The sequence below is a fragment of the Triturus cristatus genome, chromosome 7, assembly GCF_964204655.1.
Source record: "Triturus cristatus chromosome 7, aTriCri1.1, whole genome shotgun sequence".
Lineage (NCBI taxonomy): Eukaryota > Metazoa > Chordata > Amphibia > Caudata > Salamandridae > Triturus > Triturus cristatus.
This window is the reverse complement of record NC_140590.1, coordinates 1,835,101,773-1,835,124,619: the sequence shown is the minus strand read 5'-3', so window position 1 is coordinate 1,835,124,619 and position 22,847 is coordinate 1,835,101,773. Positions and strand designations below refer to the sequence as shown.

Below are 22,847 nucleotides of genomic sequence, written 5' to 3'. Positions count from 1 at the left end.
ATGCAGTGTGCATAAAATGTTTTAGAATCGTGTGGATAATGACAGCACTTTCCACCAACGCTGCATTCACAGGTTATGTTTACAGACCTTTGTTCGTGCAGAAAGTTTGCATTTAAAGAAATAGCCGATTTCATGAATAGGACGGAAGGTTACTACGATCCCACGGAACTTTTCTCAGCTCAAATCTGAGTGTGTAGTTTTGAATAAGACTGAGGGGCCTATTTACAACAATGTCACACAGCACAACTTAGCAAGTCACCTTGCTGCGCTGCGTGACACGGATAGGTCAGGAATGTGCCGCATTTAAGGCAATACAGCACATTCCTTCTTTCCCCCTGCGCTGGTGCCCTTTTTGGAGCCTAGCACCAATGCAGGCTCCCTAGCACCATGGTGCAAGGGAGCCTGCTTTGCATGCAGGATAATTTTTGTTCAGGAAGGGACAACATTCCTGCAGGGGTGGCACCTCCATAATGGCGTAGGAGCGTCGCCCAATTGCCAGCAGATGATAAATAAAACAATAATAACACATTGTTATTATTGTTTTATTTATCTCTGTTGGAGTTACTTACGTCTGACAGGAGGGGGTGGGCCGGGCCAGGCCAGGGCAGGAGAGGAATCTCTGCCCTTAAAAGTGTGCACATGTGTTCGGCCGGCCGTCTCAGGCCGGCCAAACACACATGGGCACTAGTGTTTCTCCAACCCGGCTGTATTGTACAGCCAAGTTGGAGAAACCGCACAGGCTCCCGTGTACCATCTGAGTGGCAAACAAGGCCACTCAGACCAATCCTGGTGCTGCACTCATGCTAGAGAGCAGCGTCTGGATTGAGTGGAGAGCCTGTGCCCTAGGCCCATCCACTTCCGGCTTCTGGGACGCGAGGAGCAGGAGGAACGAGGCAGCTGGCAGCAGGAGCAGAGTGGCAGGTAAGTGTTTTTTATTTGTTTTTATTTTATTTTCCAACCTCTCCTCCCCTGCCCCCGCCGCCCTACCGGTTTTAATTAGCGGCAGCCGCTACTGCCTTCCTGCACAAAAGCAATCCTGAGAGGCAAATTCCTATTTCTATATGTGCTGCAGAATGCAGCACATATAGAAAGAGGAAGTAACGAGAAGAAATAAAGATATTTCTCCTCGTTACTCCTAACCTGAGAAGGCGTATCTTTTTGGCACATTCCTAGTTCTACCATTTCTGAAAAATCAGGGAATGCATCCAAAACTATGAGAGTTGTATGGAAACACACATGCAAAGCCCATGGAATGCCTTCCCAGGGCAGAGTAGGGCAACACAGCGATCACATTCCTTAATGGAATCCCCAAGGTACACCTTGCTCCAATCAAAAGCTGTGCTCAACATTGCTGCCAGGCTCATCACGGACTGCAAACGCTTCGATCATATATCCCCGGCTCTCAAATCTCTTAAATGGCTCCCTATCGAAGGCAGATCTGCCTACAAAACCGCCCACTTACTCATAAAGTCCTCCACCAAAACACTCTGCATTACCTCTCAAAGAAACTCCACACTGCGGGCTCCACTCGACCTCTGAGAAGCACCAACACCCTCCTCCTAATCCCACCTTTGCATAAAAAGAAAGCTACACAATCTCGCTCCTTCTCTGGCAATGTCCCTATTATCTGGAATGCCCTCCCAAAATACCTGCGCTGTATTCCCTCCTATTCTAGTTTCAAAAAAGACCTCAAAACCCACCTCCTCAATTATTATTGGGGTTCCTAACCTGTGTCCTACTCCTGATCTCTTATCAATCATACTATATTTGTTCAGTAATATATACCCTGTTCTCCTGTTCACCATTTACATAATCACTTAAATGTATAGCTCCTGCCCCTGTTTATTTATCTGGATTTGTATCATGCTCATGTTGTTTGTACTTTGTATATTTAAAATGTTTGTTGCGCTACCTTTCATATGCTTTTATACCCTATGTGCCTTATACTATCCTTATCTTGTAAAGCGCTCTGATACCTCTGGGTCTAGCCAGCGCTATATAAAACCTTCAAAATAAAATTAATAAACATGTAAGGTTTGACTCTCTCTTGCACCACATTGCGTGTGGCCCCTGAATGATGTGAATTCTGTTAGAGTCACTTTCCCAAACTGCCATTTTTCAACAATGAAGATCAAAAGGGCCCATTTTAGCATGGCGTGGCACTCTAAAATCCCACTGTCTGTGGTGGAAGTGCTACATTCACACCGTAGTGTTGTCATTTACCAAGGTTTCATGGGCCCTAGTGCATGTAAGGAAATAGACCCTAGGCACTTTTCGAACTGTGAAATACAGCAATAATTAGGGTTCAGTGAGCTCCTGAGCCCTCTGAACACCGGTGCACTGCACCTGCTGCACCAGTGGAAGCAGGAGAATCGTGGCTATTGTTTTAATGTAGATTACTAGAGGTTCAGGTACACATTTGAAGGTTACAGAACTGCCCTCATGAGGAGGAGCCGTCGCCCGAGGCAGCCCCCTTCATGCGGTCCCGCAGTAGGCTGAATCTTTCCATGAAGATGGCTTTGCTTGAAGATGATATTTTCCATGTGAAGCTTAGATAAGCCCTCAGGATCATATTTCATGTTTTCATCTCCAGTGTGATTCTTAGTGTTCGTATGTCACCTATCGGTTTCTCCTGTCGAATCCTCGGGGTCGATTCGTGGCTCAAGTGGGACCACCCCTTGATAGCCTCAATTCTGTTTGCTATAATAGCACAGAAGATTAAGGTGATCAAGTGAGGGAAGGAAAGGAAGGGGACAGCATGGAGGGAGATGTGAAATGAGAAACAACACCTTTGAGCATGAATAGCAATGACTAACACATATAATACGGAAACTAGCGTTTCCTTATTACCTGTAAAGAAAACAACACAGTCTTGCGCAAGAGCACATTAGGAATGTCCTATTCCTATTTATCCAATGATGAAAAGGTAGCTGAAAGCACAGAACTAAGCAATGAGTTCCTGCACTAATGTTAGGTTCATCTCTCTACATCCGTCCTGTTATCATTTGAACACACACTCTCACGCAATACCCACCAAAATAATAATGAAAACGGGCACCACAGGGGATGAATCCTAGTAAGACCTCATAGCCCCCTGTTAGGAAACAATAATAAACAATTATACTTCAAGTGTTGCCAGTGTGAGGTATCTTGGTTGCACCCTTGTATTGCGGTGAACGATAATAATTCTTATCTGGTCACACAATTGTTATAATGCTATCATGGCATAAATGCTTCCTCATCATGATAATAGTTGCTGGTAAACATGTATTCCCAAACATGAATGGCAGTCCATGGATTTTTGCAGTCACAAAACAACAAGCTTCTCCATGAAGTTCAAGCCCAATTCCTACTAGGTCAAGGTGAGCAGAGCCCAAGTAATATACAGGGTATTTCCCCTTACCAAATCGGCACAGGTACCCTCCGCCACCTTACCGCACCACACGCTGTTCCCTCGTAGCGCGTTGTTCCAATTCCGAACAAAATAATCTGCTTCGGTCTCAACCCGGAAGCTCGCTTCCTGGACGCCGCACCACAGGTCCCAAAGCCTCTCCCCGCATTGCAGGTAAGAGCGGAGGGTAGCCGGAGCCACACAAATGGCAGCATTGCTCGCGGCACCCCCCGCGGTACCAAAGGGACTCGGACATCGTAATCATCACAAGATGGTTTTTAAAGATTTAAGCAAGTAATACATTTTGTGATAAACTCTCTGTTTTTTTGATGAACATTGAGAAAGGCTCTCAGGCACTTTGAGGACCAAATGTAAATGTTTGTTATTTTTCAGCACACAGTCTGGGCATTTATAAGTATTTTATTAGATCTCCTTGAAAGACAAACCTAGTCACCATATATTGACCAATCTGAGTTCTGTTCATTACTGTAGAAAAAGTGTGAGAAGGGGAAGCCTTCTCATCTGCTGAACAATGTAAATCTGTCAAGGGTATGATTCCTAAATCTGTCTTGGGAGCATCCACTGGCTCTCACAACATGTCAAACCAAACGCTTTGATCCTCCAATGATCTCCCGCTAGGGCTTGTTTTCACAGGTGCAGCTGCTGCTTGTGATCACGTTTAGAGGATGGTGGACACTTGTGCAGAAGCCTTTGCTGCTCTTCCTTCCTAGCAGTTCAGTAATGCTCCCTCCTCTGCTTTTTCACCCTGAGTTGTCAGATTTCTTATTAAATCAGGGCTTTCCTTTTTTTCCTTATATTCTGAATCCTCTTCCAGAGATTACACTCCTCACCACCCTACAGGTCTTTGAAAGAGCCATCAGGGAGTTCCTGTCCTCCATGGTTTTCTTCGGTCGCCGTGATTTGCGCTTACTTATATTTAAAAATGGGTATTTGGGGGAGAAATGAGCTGACATTCTCCTTAGTGGAAGAATCCGTCATGCAGGCTCGAAAGCACGTCTTGATTCTAGGTTGATTGTCAAGCCGCTGGCCGCTTCATGCGCCGATACTAGAAGAGTGTCCTCATCTGATATTTGTGAAGTGGTAAAGTGGGCCTGTCATCGCATATTTATAGTGCGGGACAAGGTTCATTTTTAAACCTCTGAGATGATCTTGGAGCTGAATAGCCTCAGCGCTGCTGCTCTGTAGTCCTTCTAGTCTAATATCTTGAATACAGAGGGTTATGTCTGCAGCTCACTCTGCGTGCTCTGCAATCTAAGTTCGCTCTACTCCTGTGCACCGTGATGAGGAAGAGGAATGAGTTTAATGCCAGCATTACCTCCTGGAGACAACCAAAAAAGTGATGCTTGAAGTACTTGAAAATATCTCTGACTCTGGTAATTACTCAGGTCCGCATTCCACTTCATCATTTGTTTTGCCCACCATGTCAGCTCAGAAAGGAATCAGTCATTTTTAAATCAGCCCTGGTCCTGCTTCAATAGAAACAGTTCAACAGTACAACCAATCTGTCGGCCTGAGCCCCCATGAACCAGAACACAGGCACCCCCAGACAGGATTCAGCCTATGTGGGCCTCAGTAGAGTGAAGTTTGGTTCCAGTGGCACAGTGCTTCTAAAGGTTACTACCATTGCTTAGGGCAACCAAAGTTTTTAAAATGGGCTACCTATAAGGAGCGGACACTCCTCGAATTCAGCGTCTTCCGAACTGGGATATTGTATAATTGGACTAGGATGGAAAAGTGGATTTGTGAAATATAGTTTATAGGTGCTTGCTTATAGTGTACATTCTGCTTGCAGAAGAAACATTTTAAAATGAAAGGATGTAGAGTGTGTAGAAAATCTGCCTTTTCTGCAAGGCAACCCCGGATTTTTTGCCTTTTGCTGGGCCCTATATTTTTCCTGGCTTTAGAACTCTCCACAATGTGCTCTGGCTAAACAGCAATAAAGTACCCTTTCTCCCCCTTTTAACATGGATTAATTGGCTTAATCCAAATTGGCACATTTAACTTGCCTATAATTACCTAGTATATGGTGTGGAAAGTGCACCCAGGGTCTGGAAGTTAAGTGCCACTAGTGGACTGCAGCACGTATTGAGCCATCCCCTGTAGTGGTAAAGCAAAAATGGCTTCAGGTCTATCCTGAGCAGCATGACAGTGACAGTGCAAAACATGCACTGCAACCTGCCACAATACACCCTTTTTGACAGCTAAAACACTCCCTTTTAAATATTAGTATGTACCCCCAATGTAAAACTTGTAGCCCACAAGGTAATGTGCTTGGTATTTAAAAGTGTGGCATGTACAGAATTAATATGAGTATGCTCACACAGTGACCATGGCCTAAAAGCTATTTTCACTGTGACAGTCCTAGCTGCCATTTATGGAAAATCAGAGTACAGATTAAAATACTAATACTGTTTTTCGGGAATGGGGCCAGCTAGAAAATAATGAAATCCACATTTTAATAGGTAATGAAAATCCAATTCAATGGTGAGGTTGGATGATTTTTCATCAGTATTAAGCAAAAGTAACTTTTATAAAGTTACCCTTTAAATAACTGAACTGTCAGAAAGCTAGTTAGCACATATCGCTGCCATCTCCCAGCCTGTGGCCAGCCTTGAATAGCTGTGAAATGACTCCCAGGAGCAAATATTAGGATGACCTGAATGGGCAGAGATTGCTCCCATGGCCTCCCTAGAATATGCAGGGAGGGGGCGGGGCAGTGGGCATCCTTTTGAGAAAACAGTGTAAAATCCTGCTTGGCAGGTTGGTTGGTCCACATTTAACACTTGGGGAACACTTTAAAGCGAGAGAATAGGTTGCCAAGACAATTCTTGTGTATCTACTGTTAGGTTGCTTGCGGACCCTGCTTTTGACTTACTACACGTCTGTCTCTGTATTTGTTGTTGGTTCGGTGCCTGCTGCAAACTGGATATCAGTGTTATATGTGCAAGGACACTAGAACTGCAATAGTACTCTCTTCACTCACACCGAGGCCTCAGAGCCCAGGTTTAGAGTGGCCAAAGAATTTTGCCATCTTTGAAAAGCCCTGACATATGTCATTTTAGGCCTGTTTGGAGAACGCCAAACTAGTACTGCTGAAAAAGTGAATAGAATTATGCCTGGGAACCCTTACCCTATCAGTTAGTGCGGGCCAGGAGTCATTCTCAGTCACTAGCTAGTGCCAGGCATAAATTTGGCATCTCCAGGAACCTACTTCAGAACACTTTCTGAACCTGCAGTTGAACAGAAGAGGACCGGACCCATTGTCTGTGACCTGCTCCCCCAGTACCACGGACAAACATGTGGACTCCAAGAGTCTGTGAACTGACCTCCGGGGCGGCTAGAGAGAGACAAAAAGCTGCAAGATGTCTTTTCCCAGAAATATATTTATATATGTGTGTGCGGGTGGTGTAAAAACACACTGCAACCCATATATGATGTTTAACCCTTTTATGTTGTAGGTGCATTTAGGCATCATTTATAATCAACTTATAGGGTATGCCTTGCATTCCGCTTCCTACTCCCTAACTCCTTCTGAAAGAACTCACTCAAGGACTCAATGACCGCTGACCCCTGCTGGAACCCAGGGACTGGGGCTGCTCTCCTGGGGCGCTTCAGGGACCCAAAAAGCAAAGGTACTCCTACTCCTGACTTCAAAAGGGTCTAATTGACCACAGAGGAGATGTAGCTGGAGAGAGACCTGGTGCCTAGACATCTGCCCTGAGGGGTGGAGGGCTGCAGGACCGACCAGGGACATCTTTCCAGCATTTGAGGAAGTTTGTGGCTTAGGGATTTTTTCCACCTCCGAGGGCAAGGCAAGGTGCTGAGTCTTGCCCAGTGAGTTGGCACCCATGGCATGCGAGAAAACCAGGTTTGTTCCAGTTTGTCTCACTAAGAGCATTTTGCAATGTTGAAAACCTGTTCACTGTGACCTCACGGCATAGGGATCTGGCCAAATGGAGCCCTGTCTGGCTACTGCTTCCTTTCTTGTGCCACTGGATTACTTTTACTACCAAAAAATGGACTAAAGGCTTGATTTTGAGTTTGGCAGACAGACACTACATCACAAATGTGACAGAAATTCCATCCCCCCAATAACAAGTGCATCATATCCTAATGGACTTGCAGTATGGAAGACAGAATAGCTATCACATTTGTGATGGAGTCCCCATCCACTGAACTCAAAATCAATCCCTAAGTCTAAAAGTAAAATCTTGGACAGTGATGAAGTTGCAAATCTATCCTACCCAAACAGCACTAGGGTAGGCTGTGAAATCTAGATTTTGTCACGCTTGGAGCTTTTCATATCAAAGCCAACAGCTTCAGCGGTGCTCCAAGCATCCAGCTTGCAGGAAACCTCGTCAAATGCAGCATTGGACTTTGCTACCTTGGAAGATTCATAGGTGGAGGGGACTCCTTCTGGATGGTGGAGGACATTTCCTCAGTGATCCTGAGGGACCTCCGCTTACCAAATCTAGTCGCCTGCAGCCACGAGGAGAACTTTCAACATTGAGAGGAATCTCCATCATGGGTCAAAACAAATACAATTAAGTAAAATTCAACTGACTAAACATTACAAAATAAAAAATATAAAAAAAAGATTATCACTAAAATCATATCAAACACAATATATACATTTATTTAAATATACATTCAACATGAATAACGATTACAATTGAAATTACAAAACATATAACATTAATAATATGAAAAATAAATAGTGCAGAAATATTAACAGATACATCAATAAAAAATAATAAATAGTTACACAAAACTCAAAATAAGCATTAAAATGTAAAAAAGCTGTTTAATAAAAAAAAAATATAACCAAATAGAGACAAATGTATAAACTATATTCAGAATATTAAAACACATATTTAATAAATACATAGAAAAATAATAAAAATATATGTTATAATCTATTTCAATCCTATGTCAATGCAACATGACTAAATAATAATTACTATTAAACACTTCTTAAAGAAAAACACAAACAATTGCAATTATAAATATTTCTCACAAATAATGAATATTTTTTTCAAAATGCTCCCAAAAAGACAATATTCATAAACCTTTCAAAAAATATTGTTACTAATTTCTCTATTTAAGAAACAAATAAACCAAAAAAAGGGCATTATTTAAATATTAAAAAATAAAAAAATTGAATGCACTCATTTGCCCTACTCCCTTGCCAGCACAGAAATTCGTTTTTTTTACCACTAAAGCAAACCTGAACTTCACCTCTGCTTGCAGCCCTTGACCGAATGCAGCTGTAGCTGTGTCATCTGTTAAAGCTCCCTTGAAGATGACCATTCGTTAAAAATAACTGATGTTAGTAGAAGATCGTTTTTGTTCTGTTTACCGCTTAGCAACCTGGTCTGTGCTGCTTGGTGGGTTTCCCCAAAAGTATCTCACACCTGTATTGAGGAACTAAGGAAATGGTTCCATAAAAGTCGCGATATCTTTTGTTAGGTGAAGAGTACAACGCAATATTAACCATACTGATGTGAACTGAGGGAGAGCCCTAACCTCTGCTCCGTCAGGAGATCTTAAAACCTTGTCTCTTCATCCATTAACCTATCAGGTTTTACCTTCAGATAGAAGCAGCACCAAGATGCCTCCGGGCAATCGAGCACTTTACAAATTTAAAATCAAATCAAAGCAATCATATTCAGAGCAGAATATTGAGGTCAGGCTAAGACAGGTAAGCGGCAATATGCCATAAAGACATGGGATAGCAGGTCCTCTCCAAACTTATCTGGTGGTGCTCGGGGCAAAGAATGACTCGGGCACACTCGTTAGAAATCCTGATTGGGGATCACTGTTGGCTTCTTGGGTATGTGTAGATGATCTGGTAAAGCTCGCGGTGGTAGTCTGAATCGTGGTCACTTGATGGATCTGCGCTAACAGAGCCCCTCTTTCATGGCATGTGTTGTCCGCCTCTTCCTGGATCTCAAAGATGGCTTGTACTAGTGCCACTGCAAGAGGGAGAATTTCAGACAATCCATGGGCCTAACAAGCTGCCGGGTGGAACTGGTTGGACCCATTGAACTCCCCTGCCATTCATAGATCCGTGCATAAACCTTTCAGTGAACAATAGCGCCTGCCAGGCAGATCTTGGGGAAAACAGGCATGTGGGTGAGAGGGAAACACCGGAATGGATTCACCATCCCGGTAGCTAGGACCCGCTGAAAGGTATCTAATGCAAGGCAGTTCAACAATGGAACATGTCAGCGCATTTTCAGAAAATAAAAAATAATTCTTAGTTTAAGTGTATTTTAGTAAGCATAACCAGGCTTCAGTTGACATGACTAGGCCAAAGGGAGCCTGAATTGATTTTAGCTGTGCAGTAAGAAAGAAAATGTGGGTTTTAAAATTACATGAACACATTTTCTACATGCCTGTTTCTGTTCCATGTTTTTCTTTTGCAGAAAATAAGTGGAATACAATTCATTTCATGGTGAAGTTTGTGTTGAGTTAAAGTTTATTCATTTGTTGCTCTTCAGAAGGCAGCCCTGTGCAGAATGTTCCTGTATTTGCCAAGATGCCCTTGGGCATGAGTGCTCGCTTTACAAATTACATTTACATTACATATCCAAGGCTCTTTGCTGGGCATGGTCTAAGCCGTTGCACTGTGTATTGTTGTCACTTTTTGCACACATGTCACATTATTTACCTTATTTCCTATGTACACCATATTATAATAATGCTTGACTAGAGTTCCCACATGAAATGCTGGAGGCACATTGGTAACAGGGGCCAATGAGGGCCAAAATGCAATCACTTTAACCTGGCCTGCAAGTATAAATGAATGAAACTGCGAGAGGCTTTTAGGAAGTAATTGTAGAAGACGTGTTTTGTCCACTCATCGATATGTAATCTAATCAGATGTTCTGTTTCCTTACCGGTTTCACATACAGCAGCGCTCAGGCGGCATACAGGGGCCTTGGTTCATCCAAGCACAGGAGCAGGCTGAGCAGAGATGCAGGCAGGGACATGATAGACAGAAGGAGAGGGTGAGGATGAGGGGCCTGGCAGAGCAGAAGGTGCAGTATTTACCCCATTCTTTGATGAAAGATGGCAATCATCAGGCCACATTAGTGAGAGTCCATGTCCTGGGGAGTCAGGCTAGACACCCCCTTCTTAACATGAGGATCACAAAGGCCTGCTCCCCACAAACCCAGAGTACATGTAAACACTTTGTAGAGATTACTGCAAGTTTACTGTTCATGCGTTTTGTCAAAATGTATTGCTAATATCTCAATCTAAGAGCGCTCTATGAATTGGTAAATACACACTGTATCTTGCTGATTACAGTTATTTTCTCTTTAAGGCCTGGGTCTGGGTATAGGTTTGTCAGGGGTAGGGTTTACGCTACACGTTTAAAAAGCCTAGGACACCCCGCTTTAGAAGCCGCCCAGCTTTCCACCCCACTGAAAAGAACTGCAGCAGGTGACAACTAAGGGGCTCAGAAGGACTCTGGTGCATCCTGGTGTTTGTTCTCCAAACCTTTCTATACCTGTGCATAATCTGATGTCATTGTGTCATCCTTCCTGACAGCAGCACACAAGCAGTTTGTTGCTTAGGTTCTGTTTTTTCTGTGTCTATGTTGGTATTTTCATTGTGATCTTAGTGTTAGCCTCCAGTGGCATGCAGATCATAATTCTGAATCGCAGTTGCCTCCCTCTAGTCATATATTCCCGTTTCTCTGTTTTAATAAGTCGTTCTTGATTTCAGGTGCCCTTGGAGAGACGGCGCTCCATGTTGCTGTGCAGTACAATAACTTGATGGCCGCGGTGACCCTCTTGGACGCAGCCCCTGCCCTCCTCAATAAGCCAATGACATCAAAGTCTCATGAAGGTGAGTGCAGTAAGGGATGGCTTGTGAGTTTATAGCCACAGCTAGAATGATTCAAGAAAAGGAACTGGAGAAACATGGATGGGAACAATGCAATCACTTCCCACCCCCCACACCTTGAATAATAAATGAATCGCATGCACAACTAGATCACAGGATATCATGTATGAGGTGTGGGCACAGGATGGAACATGTCTCCTCCAGCTGTACCTCAGCTCAGGATGTCTGTGTTTGACAGAAGCCTGCATAGGTTTTGTTTGATGTGTTGAGTGTGACAGGAAGTCTCAGTCATAGAAATTGGAGCCTATTAAACAAAGACTAGTTAAAAATAATAATTTAGTCATAATTGTCGGTGACTCAACATCATAAAAATGCCTTATGAACCTCTTCCTTATTATGTATGCAGAATATTAAGTGGGGAAATAATGCCCTATTTGCCCATGTTCAATATCCTAATGTTGTGAAGGGTGTCACCAAATCCTGATTATTACATTTGTCTTGTGCTCCTCGTTTGAGTGGTTATTCCCTGGAGTGCTCCCTCACACCCACAGGTGAGACAGGATCGGCGCTGAAGCGAATGCCCATTACAGCTGGTGCCTCTAAGCGCTAGTCTATCGGACTGATGTTCTGTGCTTTGCCCTTTGCTACAAAAGCTGCATGAACAACACCCACTCATACTAAGATTGGCATTCAGAAGACTAACCAAAGGGGTTTGAAGAATGAAAGATCAAAACATGTTGCTTTACATTTGTAGTACAGTTGGAAAAGTACAACAAAAAGAAAGCTAATATATAAACAATTATAAAAGTGCTTTGGGCTTTTAATTGATGCTGAACAGAAGGTGATATGTTTTTGTGAGGTGACCAGCAAAAGATCAGTGAGGAGTTAAGATCTATGCCGAAGGGACAGTCACCCATCCCAAATGGTTGATCATCCGACTTCTTGCATGTTTTCAGGAGAGAACTGTGCTATTAATGCAGATCTACAATTATATAAAAATAAAAAAGTGAACTTAATGTGAAAGTGAATGAGTCAATTAATGGGAAGGAAAGACCAGCTGAGCGCTCTGGTCCTATTCCTTAAATTAAAAAAACTGGCCTCTAACATCAAGCCATAGTATAGTTTTCTGGTATAATTTTTAAAACTTCACAAACACTAACTAGTATCTTAAAATAAAACAATTGAATTAAACAAAAATGTGTGGATACATTTATAATCAGACCATATCATCTATTATCCAGAGTAAAGTTAACATTATTTTTATAGACTTGGCAGATTTCATTCATTGGAATAAAGCATTCAACAGATCTTTAGTACGTCTTCAATGAAAACGTACTTTTCTATACATCCTACTAATGGTTTCCCTACACTCCATTTAGGTGCAATTAATAAAGTTCTGCCTCCTGAAAGGCAAGCACCGCTAAATGCTATGTGCCCCACCGATCCCAGTTCAGATTTAAAATACTCCTTCGACCATTGGCACGTTGACTGGCACAACCATCCAAGCTGTGCCGATGGATTCTGAACCTCTACTCGAACTGGATAGATACCTTGTGGAGAACCATAATCCCACTACCATGTACCCACAGCATCACATAGTAGGGCTTTCACTACAGTCATTATTCTTCAAATCAATTTTTTTATGAAAGCCAGGGCAAGATAAGGCTGTCAATTAAATAACATTATTCAGACTTCCAGCATGAAAGAGAGTTTATTTATTTATTTGAAGGTTTTATATAGCGCAAACATGACCCTTGCGGGTATCAGAGCGCTTTACAAGAAAAGTAGTTAGCAAAGGAGACAATATACAAGGGTAACATAGTGTTTCGGAATAAAGTCTTAAGTTCCAACTGGTTATTCTGAGAGTCCGCATCAATATTTAAGTAAATTTCGACATGAGAAGAGATTTGACTTCTTTTTTCAAATAGACAATTGAGGGGTTGAGTCTGATTTCTGGTGGTAGTGCATTTCAGATCCTTGGAGCAATACCAGAGAAGGCGCGGTTATATGTTTTCTTCTTGGCAAACCTTTGAGGCTTCAGAAGAAGGTTACTGGTGCTCCTGGATGATCTGTTTCCGCACGAAAGTTCCAGTTTCTGGGCTAGGTAACTCGGTGTGTTGTGATGGATGGCCTTATGCGTCATGCAGGCGATTTTTAGTTGAATTTTTGCTTCGAAAGGTAGCCAATTGAGCGCTTTGAAGTCAAGAGAGATGTGGCTATTTCTTTTAGAGCCTGTGATGAGCCTGGCCGCTGAGTTGAGAGATGCTCTTAGGGGGGCAGTTGTAGATCTAGGTAGTACACAGAGAGTTGCACTACCATATTCTAGTCTGGGAATTACTAGTGCTTGGACTGCCATCTTGAAGTCGTTTACCTGGAGGAAGGGTTTTAATTTTCTCAGAGTGCTCATCTGAAAGTTTGCTCTTTTTGCTGCGGCATTGATGTGTTTTTGCATGTTTAGATTACCGTCCAGAGTTACTCCCAGAGACTTTGCTGAGTCAATTATAAGAGGTTGGCAGTTGAATGCTGTAAGTTGTTTAAGCCATTCGTGTATGTTGGATGGATGATATCAACACTGAAAATTAATTCAATAATGTTAATCGTGAGGAACTGTAAATATTAGTGAAAGGTTATTTTGGCGAAACCTTCTGCTTATGTACAAAGGCCGACCCCAAATGTGGGCTCCAGAGTCAGAGCTGCAGTTAACAGCATATTGCTTTCACACAGGTAATGCACAAAAGTGTATCCATTAAGGGCTGCACACCACTATCTCATGTTTGTTCACTTTAGCTATTGGAGTTCTCTTTTAAGTTGCTTGTTCCTTGTTTTCATTTACATTCTTGCAATACATTTAAAATGCTATGCTTCTTTGTGGCTGCAGAGCAGCCTCCTCTCCAGTCTGTCATTTACTGTGAATAAAAAGAGTCAATTGAGCAGACTGATGCATGTTGAACTTGCCAATACTTTGGTTCTGTGGTTTTAATATCTCCAATATATTAGACGTGTGTATGAAATTCTTATGGTAACCACTTGTACTTTTATGTTTTTTGTACACTTTGTTCAGTCGACAGTTGTTTTTCCCGCTGGAAGTGCCTCCCTGTGAGCTTTCTCAAGGTCATAATCCCATTGCAGATGTTCCACCATCCAATGTCACAGTTCCTCTAGGATAGAAGCAGGCTAAACTGCTTCCTGTACTTAAAAACATCCTGCTGATCCTAGTGTCTTAGCCAACTTTAGACCTATACCTCTGTTGTCAGCCTTTGCCAAGATTTTGGAGAAATCAATATTTAATCAGTTTCAAATTATTTGCAATCTAATGAGCTTCTGAACCCCAGTCAGTCTGGCTTTAGCCAGCACCGAAACCACTCTACTGGAAGTGTTTTCACATGTCAAATGTTGGTTGAACTTGGGGATAAAACTGGCATGGATTTTGTTGGATCTTTCTGCGGCATTTGATACTGTGTCGCATAATTTGCTTCTTCAACCTCTGCAGTCCTTTGGGCTGGGGGACTATCATTTGTTCAAATCCTTTCGTGATAGTAGAGGTCAATTAGTGCAGCTAGCCCCTTTGTCCTCAGGCTCAAAGTATCTTTTGATAGTTGTGCCCCAGGGCATTGAGCCCTACCCTTTGTAATGTCTTTCTGGTGCCTTTGGCAAATCCGGTGGAAGCTTTTGGTGCTACAGTGATCTCCTATGTGGACAACACACAGATTCTATATTCCACTTTAATAAGGAGTGGATGTGGGTTGCGGTGTATTTAAGTCTTGTCTTCATGCAGTCTTTGAATGGATGCGACACAAGCACCCGATGTGTAACATGGACGGAGACCCTTCTATTTGGGCCATTTCATATTGATAGGTGGTAAAACTGGTTGCCCGATAGAGCCATGTCTCCGCCTTCTCCTTCAGCATTGGTTAAAAATCTTGAGGTGAAATTTGACCGTCGTTCATCTTCTCAGCCACAAATGTCTGCTTTGCTGAAAACCTGCTTTGGACTGCTTCAGGCACTTTCTTCCTTTGACTGCTAGGAAGACAGTTGTCCGTGCCTTAATGATGGCGATGTTTTATATCTGGACATTCTGTATTAGTTGATTAGGAGAATCCTGATTGTGCAGAATGCAGCTTCTCAGCTTATTCTAATACTTCCCTTTAGAACATCAGTATCTCCTCATGTGAACTCTCTTTAATGGATTCTGATAAATAAGAATTCTCTACAAGCTTCTGGTACTGACTCACAGGGCTTTGTTTTAGTTCAGGGCCTCAATGTTTGCTCCAGTCCGAGAGCTGCGCTCGTCTCATGAGGCCTTGGCTGTAGCTCAGAGGGAATGACAAGTCAGATGGGGCGGTCACTCTTTCTCTTCTTTGACTGCTCTTGCTTGGATCAAGCTCCCATTTGAGCTTTGTACTGTTGCAGAGATTCTGCACATACACAGAACTATGCGCAGGAAGCCAGGACCTCGGTGTGTAGTGGTGTACTAAAATACCCACCTCTGTACCCAGAATGCCAATCCGACAGCTATAGTGTCTCATTCGTTCTCCGTGCTACAGCGAAGCTACTAACGATTAGACATCCTAGATTATGCTACTCTGTCCCTCTCAGGATACGTGGGAATAAGAACACTCTTTCGTTCAAACTCTCGTACTTGTCCACAACATGAGTAAATAGAGTCAAGGAATAGTTTAAAATGTTTATTTTAACTAACATGCTCTACAATGCAGTACACTAGCCAATACTAGCAGCAATATGCATAAGATCAAACAAATCAGCAGTGTTACAATTCCATATAGAACAAAAGGGGAAATAATATTATATTGATGGTGGAAACAGGACTATAGCGCCTTGTCACCCTCCCCGTGCTAGAAGCTATTTTATTATAAATATAGAAGACCTCCAGGCTTTGTCAGGGGGACCCCATGCCTCCGAGTTCAGATGCAGGAATTTACATCGCCGGAAGAGCCCAGCTCTTCTATCCTGGAAAGAGTTTCTCCAAGTGAGTTAATATGCATGCAGGGCAATATTAAAAGTACCAGATTTCCAGGTTTGCAGCTGTGTTCTATGTTATGGCTAGGGACGTGAGACTGACCTAAGCAAATCAACAGAGCTCATTGTTCTTCGACCTTGAACACGCTGTACAGACGAGGAGCAGAGTATTCAACTAAATATATGAAATGCAGACAGTTCTCATGTGAAAGTGAGCAAGCAAAGTGTTTACGACGAATGTGGCATGTAGTAACGTGAGCAAAAACGGCAAAATGGCGACCAAGCATATACTAACGTATGCTAACTTAGCAATGTCCGCAGGTGTGTCCATATCCTCACTACAGTACCCTAACCACAAAGTCTTTGTTGAGGAAAAAACTCCTTTTGTTCAAGCATAATTCATCATCTCTGATTCATTAGTATTTAGTACCAAGGTACTCCTCTGAGCAGCTGTGCGCTTCATAAGACCATGATCATTCATTCATTCATTCATTCATTCATCGATGATATACAATGGGGTGAGTGTGTGTGCTGCCTAACAATTTATATTCCATACATTAAAAAGATATATATTGTTTTTTGGCTCTGAAGTTTAATTGTCTTAAGTAAAGGAACCCGTGATAAGGTTTCCTTTTAGATGCTTGCAGGTAAGGGATCTCCGTGCTTATTGTCCCTTTATGCTGATACATATACCTATCCTACTAAAAATGATGAATAATCAATTTGTTTCTATTGCATATTCTTTTCATACATGACGTGCTAGAATTTAAAAGCATTTTTTTAAGCAGCCTTGGAAAAGAAGTTTTAGGCTGTGAAACACGTATTTGGCGTTTATGAAGTTTGTTCCATGGATTGAACTCTGAACACATTAATTTAATTGAAGTAATAAAAGTAGGGAACAATTGACCTGTCCGCTGCTGCTGCCATAACGCCACCTGACCATCGGAATCGGAGGAGGGTGGGACTGCGAGGACCAGCTCCCTCAGCGCCTGGAGTTGCATCGGCGCAGCTGGGTCCTCTTCCCTGGCCCTCCCCCTTGACCCGTGCAACAACTCACGGCCCCCGCTTCGCGGGCGCCGTTCGGGGGATTTAAACTCGTGGCTTCAGAAGAACTCCGTGTCCTTCGAACACTGACCTGTCCGCTGCTGCTGCCATAACGCCACTTGACCATCGGAATCGGAGGAGGGTGGGACTGCGAGGACCAGCTCCCTCAGCGCCTGGAGTTGCATCGGCGCAGCTGGGTCCTCTTCCCTGGCCCTCCCCCTTGTTGTACCTGATTGGATATATACCAACCACTTACGTCGCGCTAGCGGAACGCGCGCGGAACGAAGCCGGCGCGAAGCCCGGGCCAAGGGCGGGCCCGTCTGAGCCCGTCCGTGACCGATCGAGGCCGGGCCGGGCCCACCCCCTAACATCTGAGGAAGAAAATCTAAAAGGTGAGACCGCGCTTGCTGGGGTCTTTGGATCCATCTAACCAGTGGGCCTTGTGGCCAATTTATTCGTAGTATACAATGAATAAGCCTGGTAATAGAGAAGGCATGCCCTCGGGTTCAACAGGAGGTGCCTTAATGGGAACCCTTGATAACTTTCTCGTACGTGTCCAGTCAGTTCTGGCTAAGGACATAGAGTTAACAGAAAAAAGACTGTCTCTTGATATTTTATGTGACAAGAGATCGTCATTGGGAACTATCGCGAGCTCCAGATCCCCACCGTGTCACACCCACGATACCCCGACATCTGCGGGGCTAATATCCCCTGCGATGGAACTGTGTAACAGCGCAACTATAGTATCCTCTCCCCCCCTACCTGAAACGTTGGGTGCCACGGTGGAAGGGTCAACTGTAGATACTGCCGTATCACAATCTAAGCCTTTGACAACTATCAAGACCCGCTCAGCAAGTAGCGCCAACGGGGGTTGTGCTAAACAGTATACAGGCCTAACCGGGAAAAACAAGCGCAGAGGCGGCCAACAGTCTACGGCAGCCAAAAAGGCGAATCCTGGTCCTATGGTTGGCTCAGGATCAGATTCTGCTTTATGCCCTGAAACTACTATAAGAGAAGGAAGACAAAATTCACCGATACTCGAGGGGGGTAACCCCGTGAACCAGGGAGACAAAGCTTTTTGGAAAAAATTGGACACAATTTTAAAAAACGCATGTGCTCCTATTTACGAAAGACTAGGGTCAATCGAAAGCAGACTTGTGTGTATGGAACTGGCATGGTCTTCGGCGCGGCAACGTGTTGACGGAAGTGGCCAGAATAGTCAACTGGGATGTGCCAATGACCAAACTGGATGCTGTAAATCCAATTGCACTAAGAACACCCAAGTTAAGGTCAATGTTGCTGCAAATACCGAAACACAAAGGCCAACAGAACAATGCGACACAGTGGAAGAAGTCAACCACCAAAACGAAAAAATTAACCAAAAATCTAATCCAGCTGATGGTGGAACAAATAGAACTTTATCCACCTCAACAAATAATGTCGAACAGTCCGCGCAGGCACAATCCCTGGCCCAGCCCCCCTCAGATTTGATTGATATACATCTCCCCCCCGAGGCTGCCCCATATGTAGTCGTTTTGACTGGTGTCCCACCCTTGGCAAATGGCACTAGGGAAACATACTGGGCCTTAAAAAACAAATGTATATTTTGGCTCAACACTAAACGGCCATTGCCGGGCAATATGCGAGCTGAAATCCTATTTGCCAGGAGGGTAAATTGGGTGGGCAGCAAACCTAAGACAATTAAGGGCGACTGCGTCATAATCAATTTTAGAGATAAACACTGTGTTGACTATATTTGTGGATGGTCCCAGATTGCTGACATTTCATCCCCAGTTAGAACAGCGCCACTATCTTACTTCTACGCTCCATCACCCCAACCTTTGTTAAAGCCATCTGGAAGGAAAGATATGCGCATGGGTCAATCAATGGGGGACATTAGGTCCTTTAATCGATATGATGTGTTGTCTGGTCTGTCTGATTGTGATTGACAGAAGTGCAACAGTGGTTGCTCCAGTCTTGAAAAGGAGTACGTAGCCCTTGGGACAGCCCAGGGAAATAAAATGGTTGAGATGTTGAGAACGGTGAACCCTAGAGTTGACAGTGATTCAAATATGATTGTTATAACAAGTGACATCATTAGAGATGTAGAGCAAGTCCCATGCCTTATGTCTGGACAGGACATACCAGCTGTAATGCCATCTGTTACGAATATAGGTCAATCTAAAGGAATCCTGGGCACTGCAGGATGCACAACATTTTTATCCTGGAATGTGGCTGGTATAGGATCCAAATTAGCGTCACCATTATGGTCTGATTTCATTGATGACCATGATATCTGCCTCTTCCAGGAGACATGGTCGGTAGAGCCAGTGTTCAGGAAGGGCTATTTGAATTTTTATGTCCCTGCAGTCAAAAAGCCAAAGGGCCGTCCAGTAGGTGGTTTGGTCATATGGATTAAACAAACTCTAAAGTGCAAAATACATCCTTTCCAATACCAGCATAATGATATCCTAGGCATAAGAGTAAATTTCCCATCAAACTCGTGCATAGACATTTATAATGTTTATGCTAGAGGATAGCCGGGGGGTAAAAAGTCGGAGGTGGTAACCGCACTTAACTCTCTTATTGAATCAAGATCTACTAAAATATTCCCACTAGTAGCAGGTGACTTCAACACGACCTTCGAACCGTTGGGTCACCAGGACTTGCATTTATCGGAAGAGGAGGATATAAGATGGGGTATCCCGCAGCTCGAGACTAAAATAGTAAGCAAGTGGACTGAGGCTGCCTTACACCTAAAGGGGTTCTGTCTGACCAACCAACTGAGGGCGGCAAATGGTAGGACACCCTCTGACAGAACAAGGTGTAAAACCTTTGATACTGGTGTTAGGTCTAGCACTATAGATTATATCTTGGTCCATCTCGGGATGTGGTATGGTCTCGAGGATATGATGGTAAAACCTCGAATTGAAAGTGACCATAACCCACTAGTAGCCTACTTTAGATCAGGCTTGGGAGAATGTATGGTTAATGCAAATGTCACGGAAGGTATGCCTGTTCGGCTTACAAATGACGAACGTCACCTGAAGTGGGAAAAAGTTGTACAGCAACCCGATCTCGTCGAGAAAATAGAAAGTAGTTTGGATGAGGTGCTGTTATTAATAGGGACGGATTGTAATATTACCCAATCTGATATAACTGTAGAGAATATACATACTACGTTCTTTGCCAAACTTAAAAGTTACTTTTGTGAAAAAACTTTAGCAAAACGATCCCACAAAAAAAAACAAGAGAATTGGTTTAATAATAATTGTCAGCAAACACGGAAAGAACTAGGAATTGCGCTCAAATCTAAGGATCTGAGCAAAATAAAGCAGGCAAGGAGTAACTATAAGAGGGTATTATGGAATGCCAGAAAGGAGTGGGAGGAGAGTGAATGGCAAGACCTTAAGATCGCGTGTAGCGGAAAGAACCAAAAGAAGTTCTGGGACGTATTTAAGTGGAAAAGGGGGGAAGTTATAGAAAGTCCACATAATTCTGTTCCCCAGGATGATTGGATAAAGTTTTTTAAAAGCCAGTATGCTAAGGATACTGATGACAGTCAGTTTGTATATGAATCCATTTTTTATAGCGAATCGCCTTTTAGTGTTAAAGAGGTTGACAGAGCTCTTGATACGGTAAATCTAGGCCGGGCTCCAGGTATGGACCTAGTCCCTGTAGACGTGTTTGTATATGATAGACAGAGATGGCGCCTTTACATTGCCTACCTGGCCAATGCCATCGCTCAGGGTATGGCAATACCACAATCGTGGAAAGGCGCTGAAATAGTCCCTATATACAAAAAAGGTGACAAGGCTTTGGCTAGCAACTACAGGCCTATTAGCTTAATAGATGCCATACAAAAAATTATTGGACGGCTGGTGTTGGGGAAAATCCAGTCTTGGATGGAGGATGCAAATATCCTGAGTCCTCTACAGGCTGGTTTTCGCCCCAAGACCAGTACTATTGACCAGGTTTTTAGATTTCTAATGCTGTATTGGAGGACAGTGGTTTTAGATAAAGGTGTCTTGTATGCAGTATTTGTCGACCTGCGGGCGGCATTTGATTTGGTCCCGCGTGACAAACTGTGGCAAGTACTCAAGGAGCTGGGTATGGCACCGGAGTTGCTGGCACTTGTCGTCCGCTTACATGAGGACAATTTCGCTCGGGTACGCTGGGGTAAACCCGGAGAGGTTACCGAACCTTTCCCCGTTGAGAGGGGTGTGCGGCAGGGTTGTGTCTTGGCACCTACCCTGTTCTCACTCTTCGTCAACGGGGTGGCAGAGTTCCTCTCTAGGGTCCCAACGGACGCCCCAGCTCTGGCTGGGGTTCGTGTCCCGGTCCTCATGTTTGCGGATGACACTTTACTGGTTTCAAAAACTCCGATTGGCCTCCAGCTAACCTTGCGGCGCTTCGAAGAGTTTTGTCTATCGCGTGGACTGGAAATCAATGTCGCAAAGACTAAGTTCATGGTGCTCAACGGCCCCAGACCCAATAAAATGTATAGACCATTCAAAGGTGCAATCCTTATGAATGGATCCTATCTAGAACAGGTCGATGCATTTACGTATCTGGGAGTAACATTGCAGAAAAATATGCACTGGAATAATCATATAGAACTTTCGACATTAAAATACCAGCAACAGTCTGGTATTCTAATGAAACGGTTTAAAGCCTCGCAGTCACAGCCAATGGAGCCATTTTTAGAGATATATACGATGAAGATCCGCAGCTCGGCTCTATACGGGTCTGAGCTGTGGGGGTATGGCAAAAACCCACAGCGTTTGAATACTATGGAAAAGGAGTATATTCGGAAAGCTGTTGGTGTCCCCCAGAGCACCCCTTTGTTACCCCTTTTTCGAGATCTTGGTTTAAAATCTTTGCAGGACGTTGCTTATCTGCGTCCTTTGTTATATTGGCGCAGGGTATGGACAACCGATGAGCTTAGCCATTATGCAATGGGACTAAAGGACATCATAGAAAAAGATTCATCTCATAGGATCGAATGGCTGAAATCTCTAAAAACATTACTATATCGTATGGGATTGAGAGATCTTTGGGATGACCCCTCTAATGCAGACTTCCCTTCAAAAGACTTTTTGAAAAATAGCTATTGGGAGATGATTGGCTTAGAATTATATATTAAAGGGTGCTCATCTACTCTAACTGGCAGATTTCTGGAGTTCAAATCCGACACCAGACTGGAATTGTATTGGGGCCTAATAGAAGTTCCTTCTGATCGCAAATTTTTTATCCAGTTCAGGATAGGCACACTTCCGGTGCGATCATTTACATCTCATTGGGTAATGGGGTCGGAAAGCAGATGCCCAAAATGTTTAGACAAGCATGAATCTATGAGCCATTTTGTCCTCTTTTGTCCGCTCTATACCGTTCCACGCAAGAAATGGGTATTACCTGTTTGCCGATTGTTGGGAACCCGAAATTACGTGGTAGCCATGAGAATTTTGTCAACTGATCCAAGCCCGACAATTTCTATTGCAATGGCAAAATACATCAAGTGGGCGTGGGCCATCTGGTCTAAATTGATCAAATGTCAAAG

At 43.5% G+C, this 22,847-nt stretch overlaps 1 protein-coding gene across 2 annotated transcripts in view; it reads left to right on the top strand.

The window, feature by feature from the left end:
- Positions 1 to 22,847, top strand: part of LOC146813353 (transient receptor potential cation channel subfamily V member 6-like) — a 183,755-nt gene that overhangs the window by 100,259 nt on the left and 60,649 nt on the right. For both annotated transcript variants that reach the window (XM_085620166.1, XM_085620167.1), the window contains exon 3: positions 11,147 to 11,269. In XM_085620166.1, the coding sequence (XP_085476292.1) occupies positions 11,147 to 11,269 (123 nt within the window). The remainder of the gene's footprint in view (positions 1 to 11,146; positions 11,270 to 22,847) is intronic.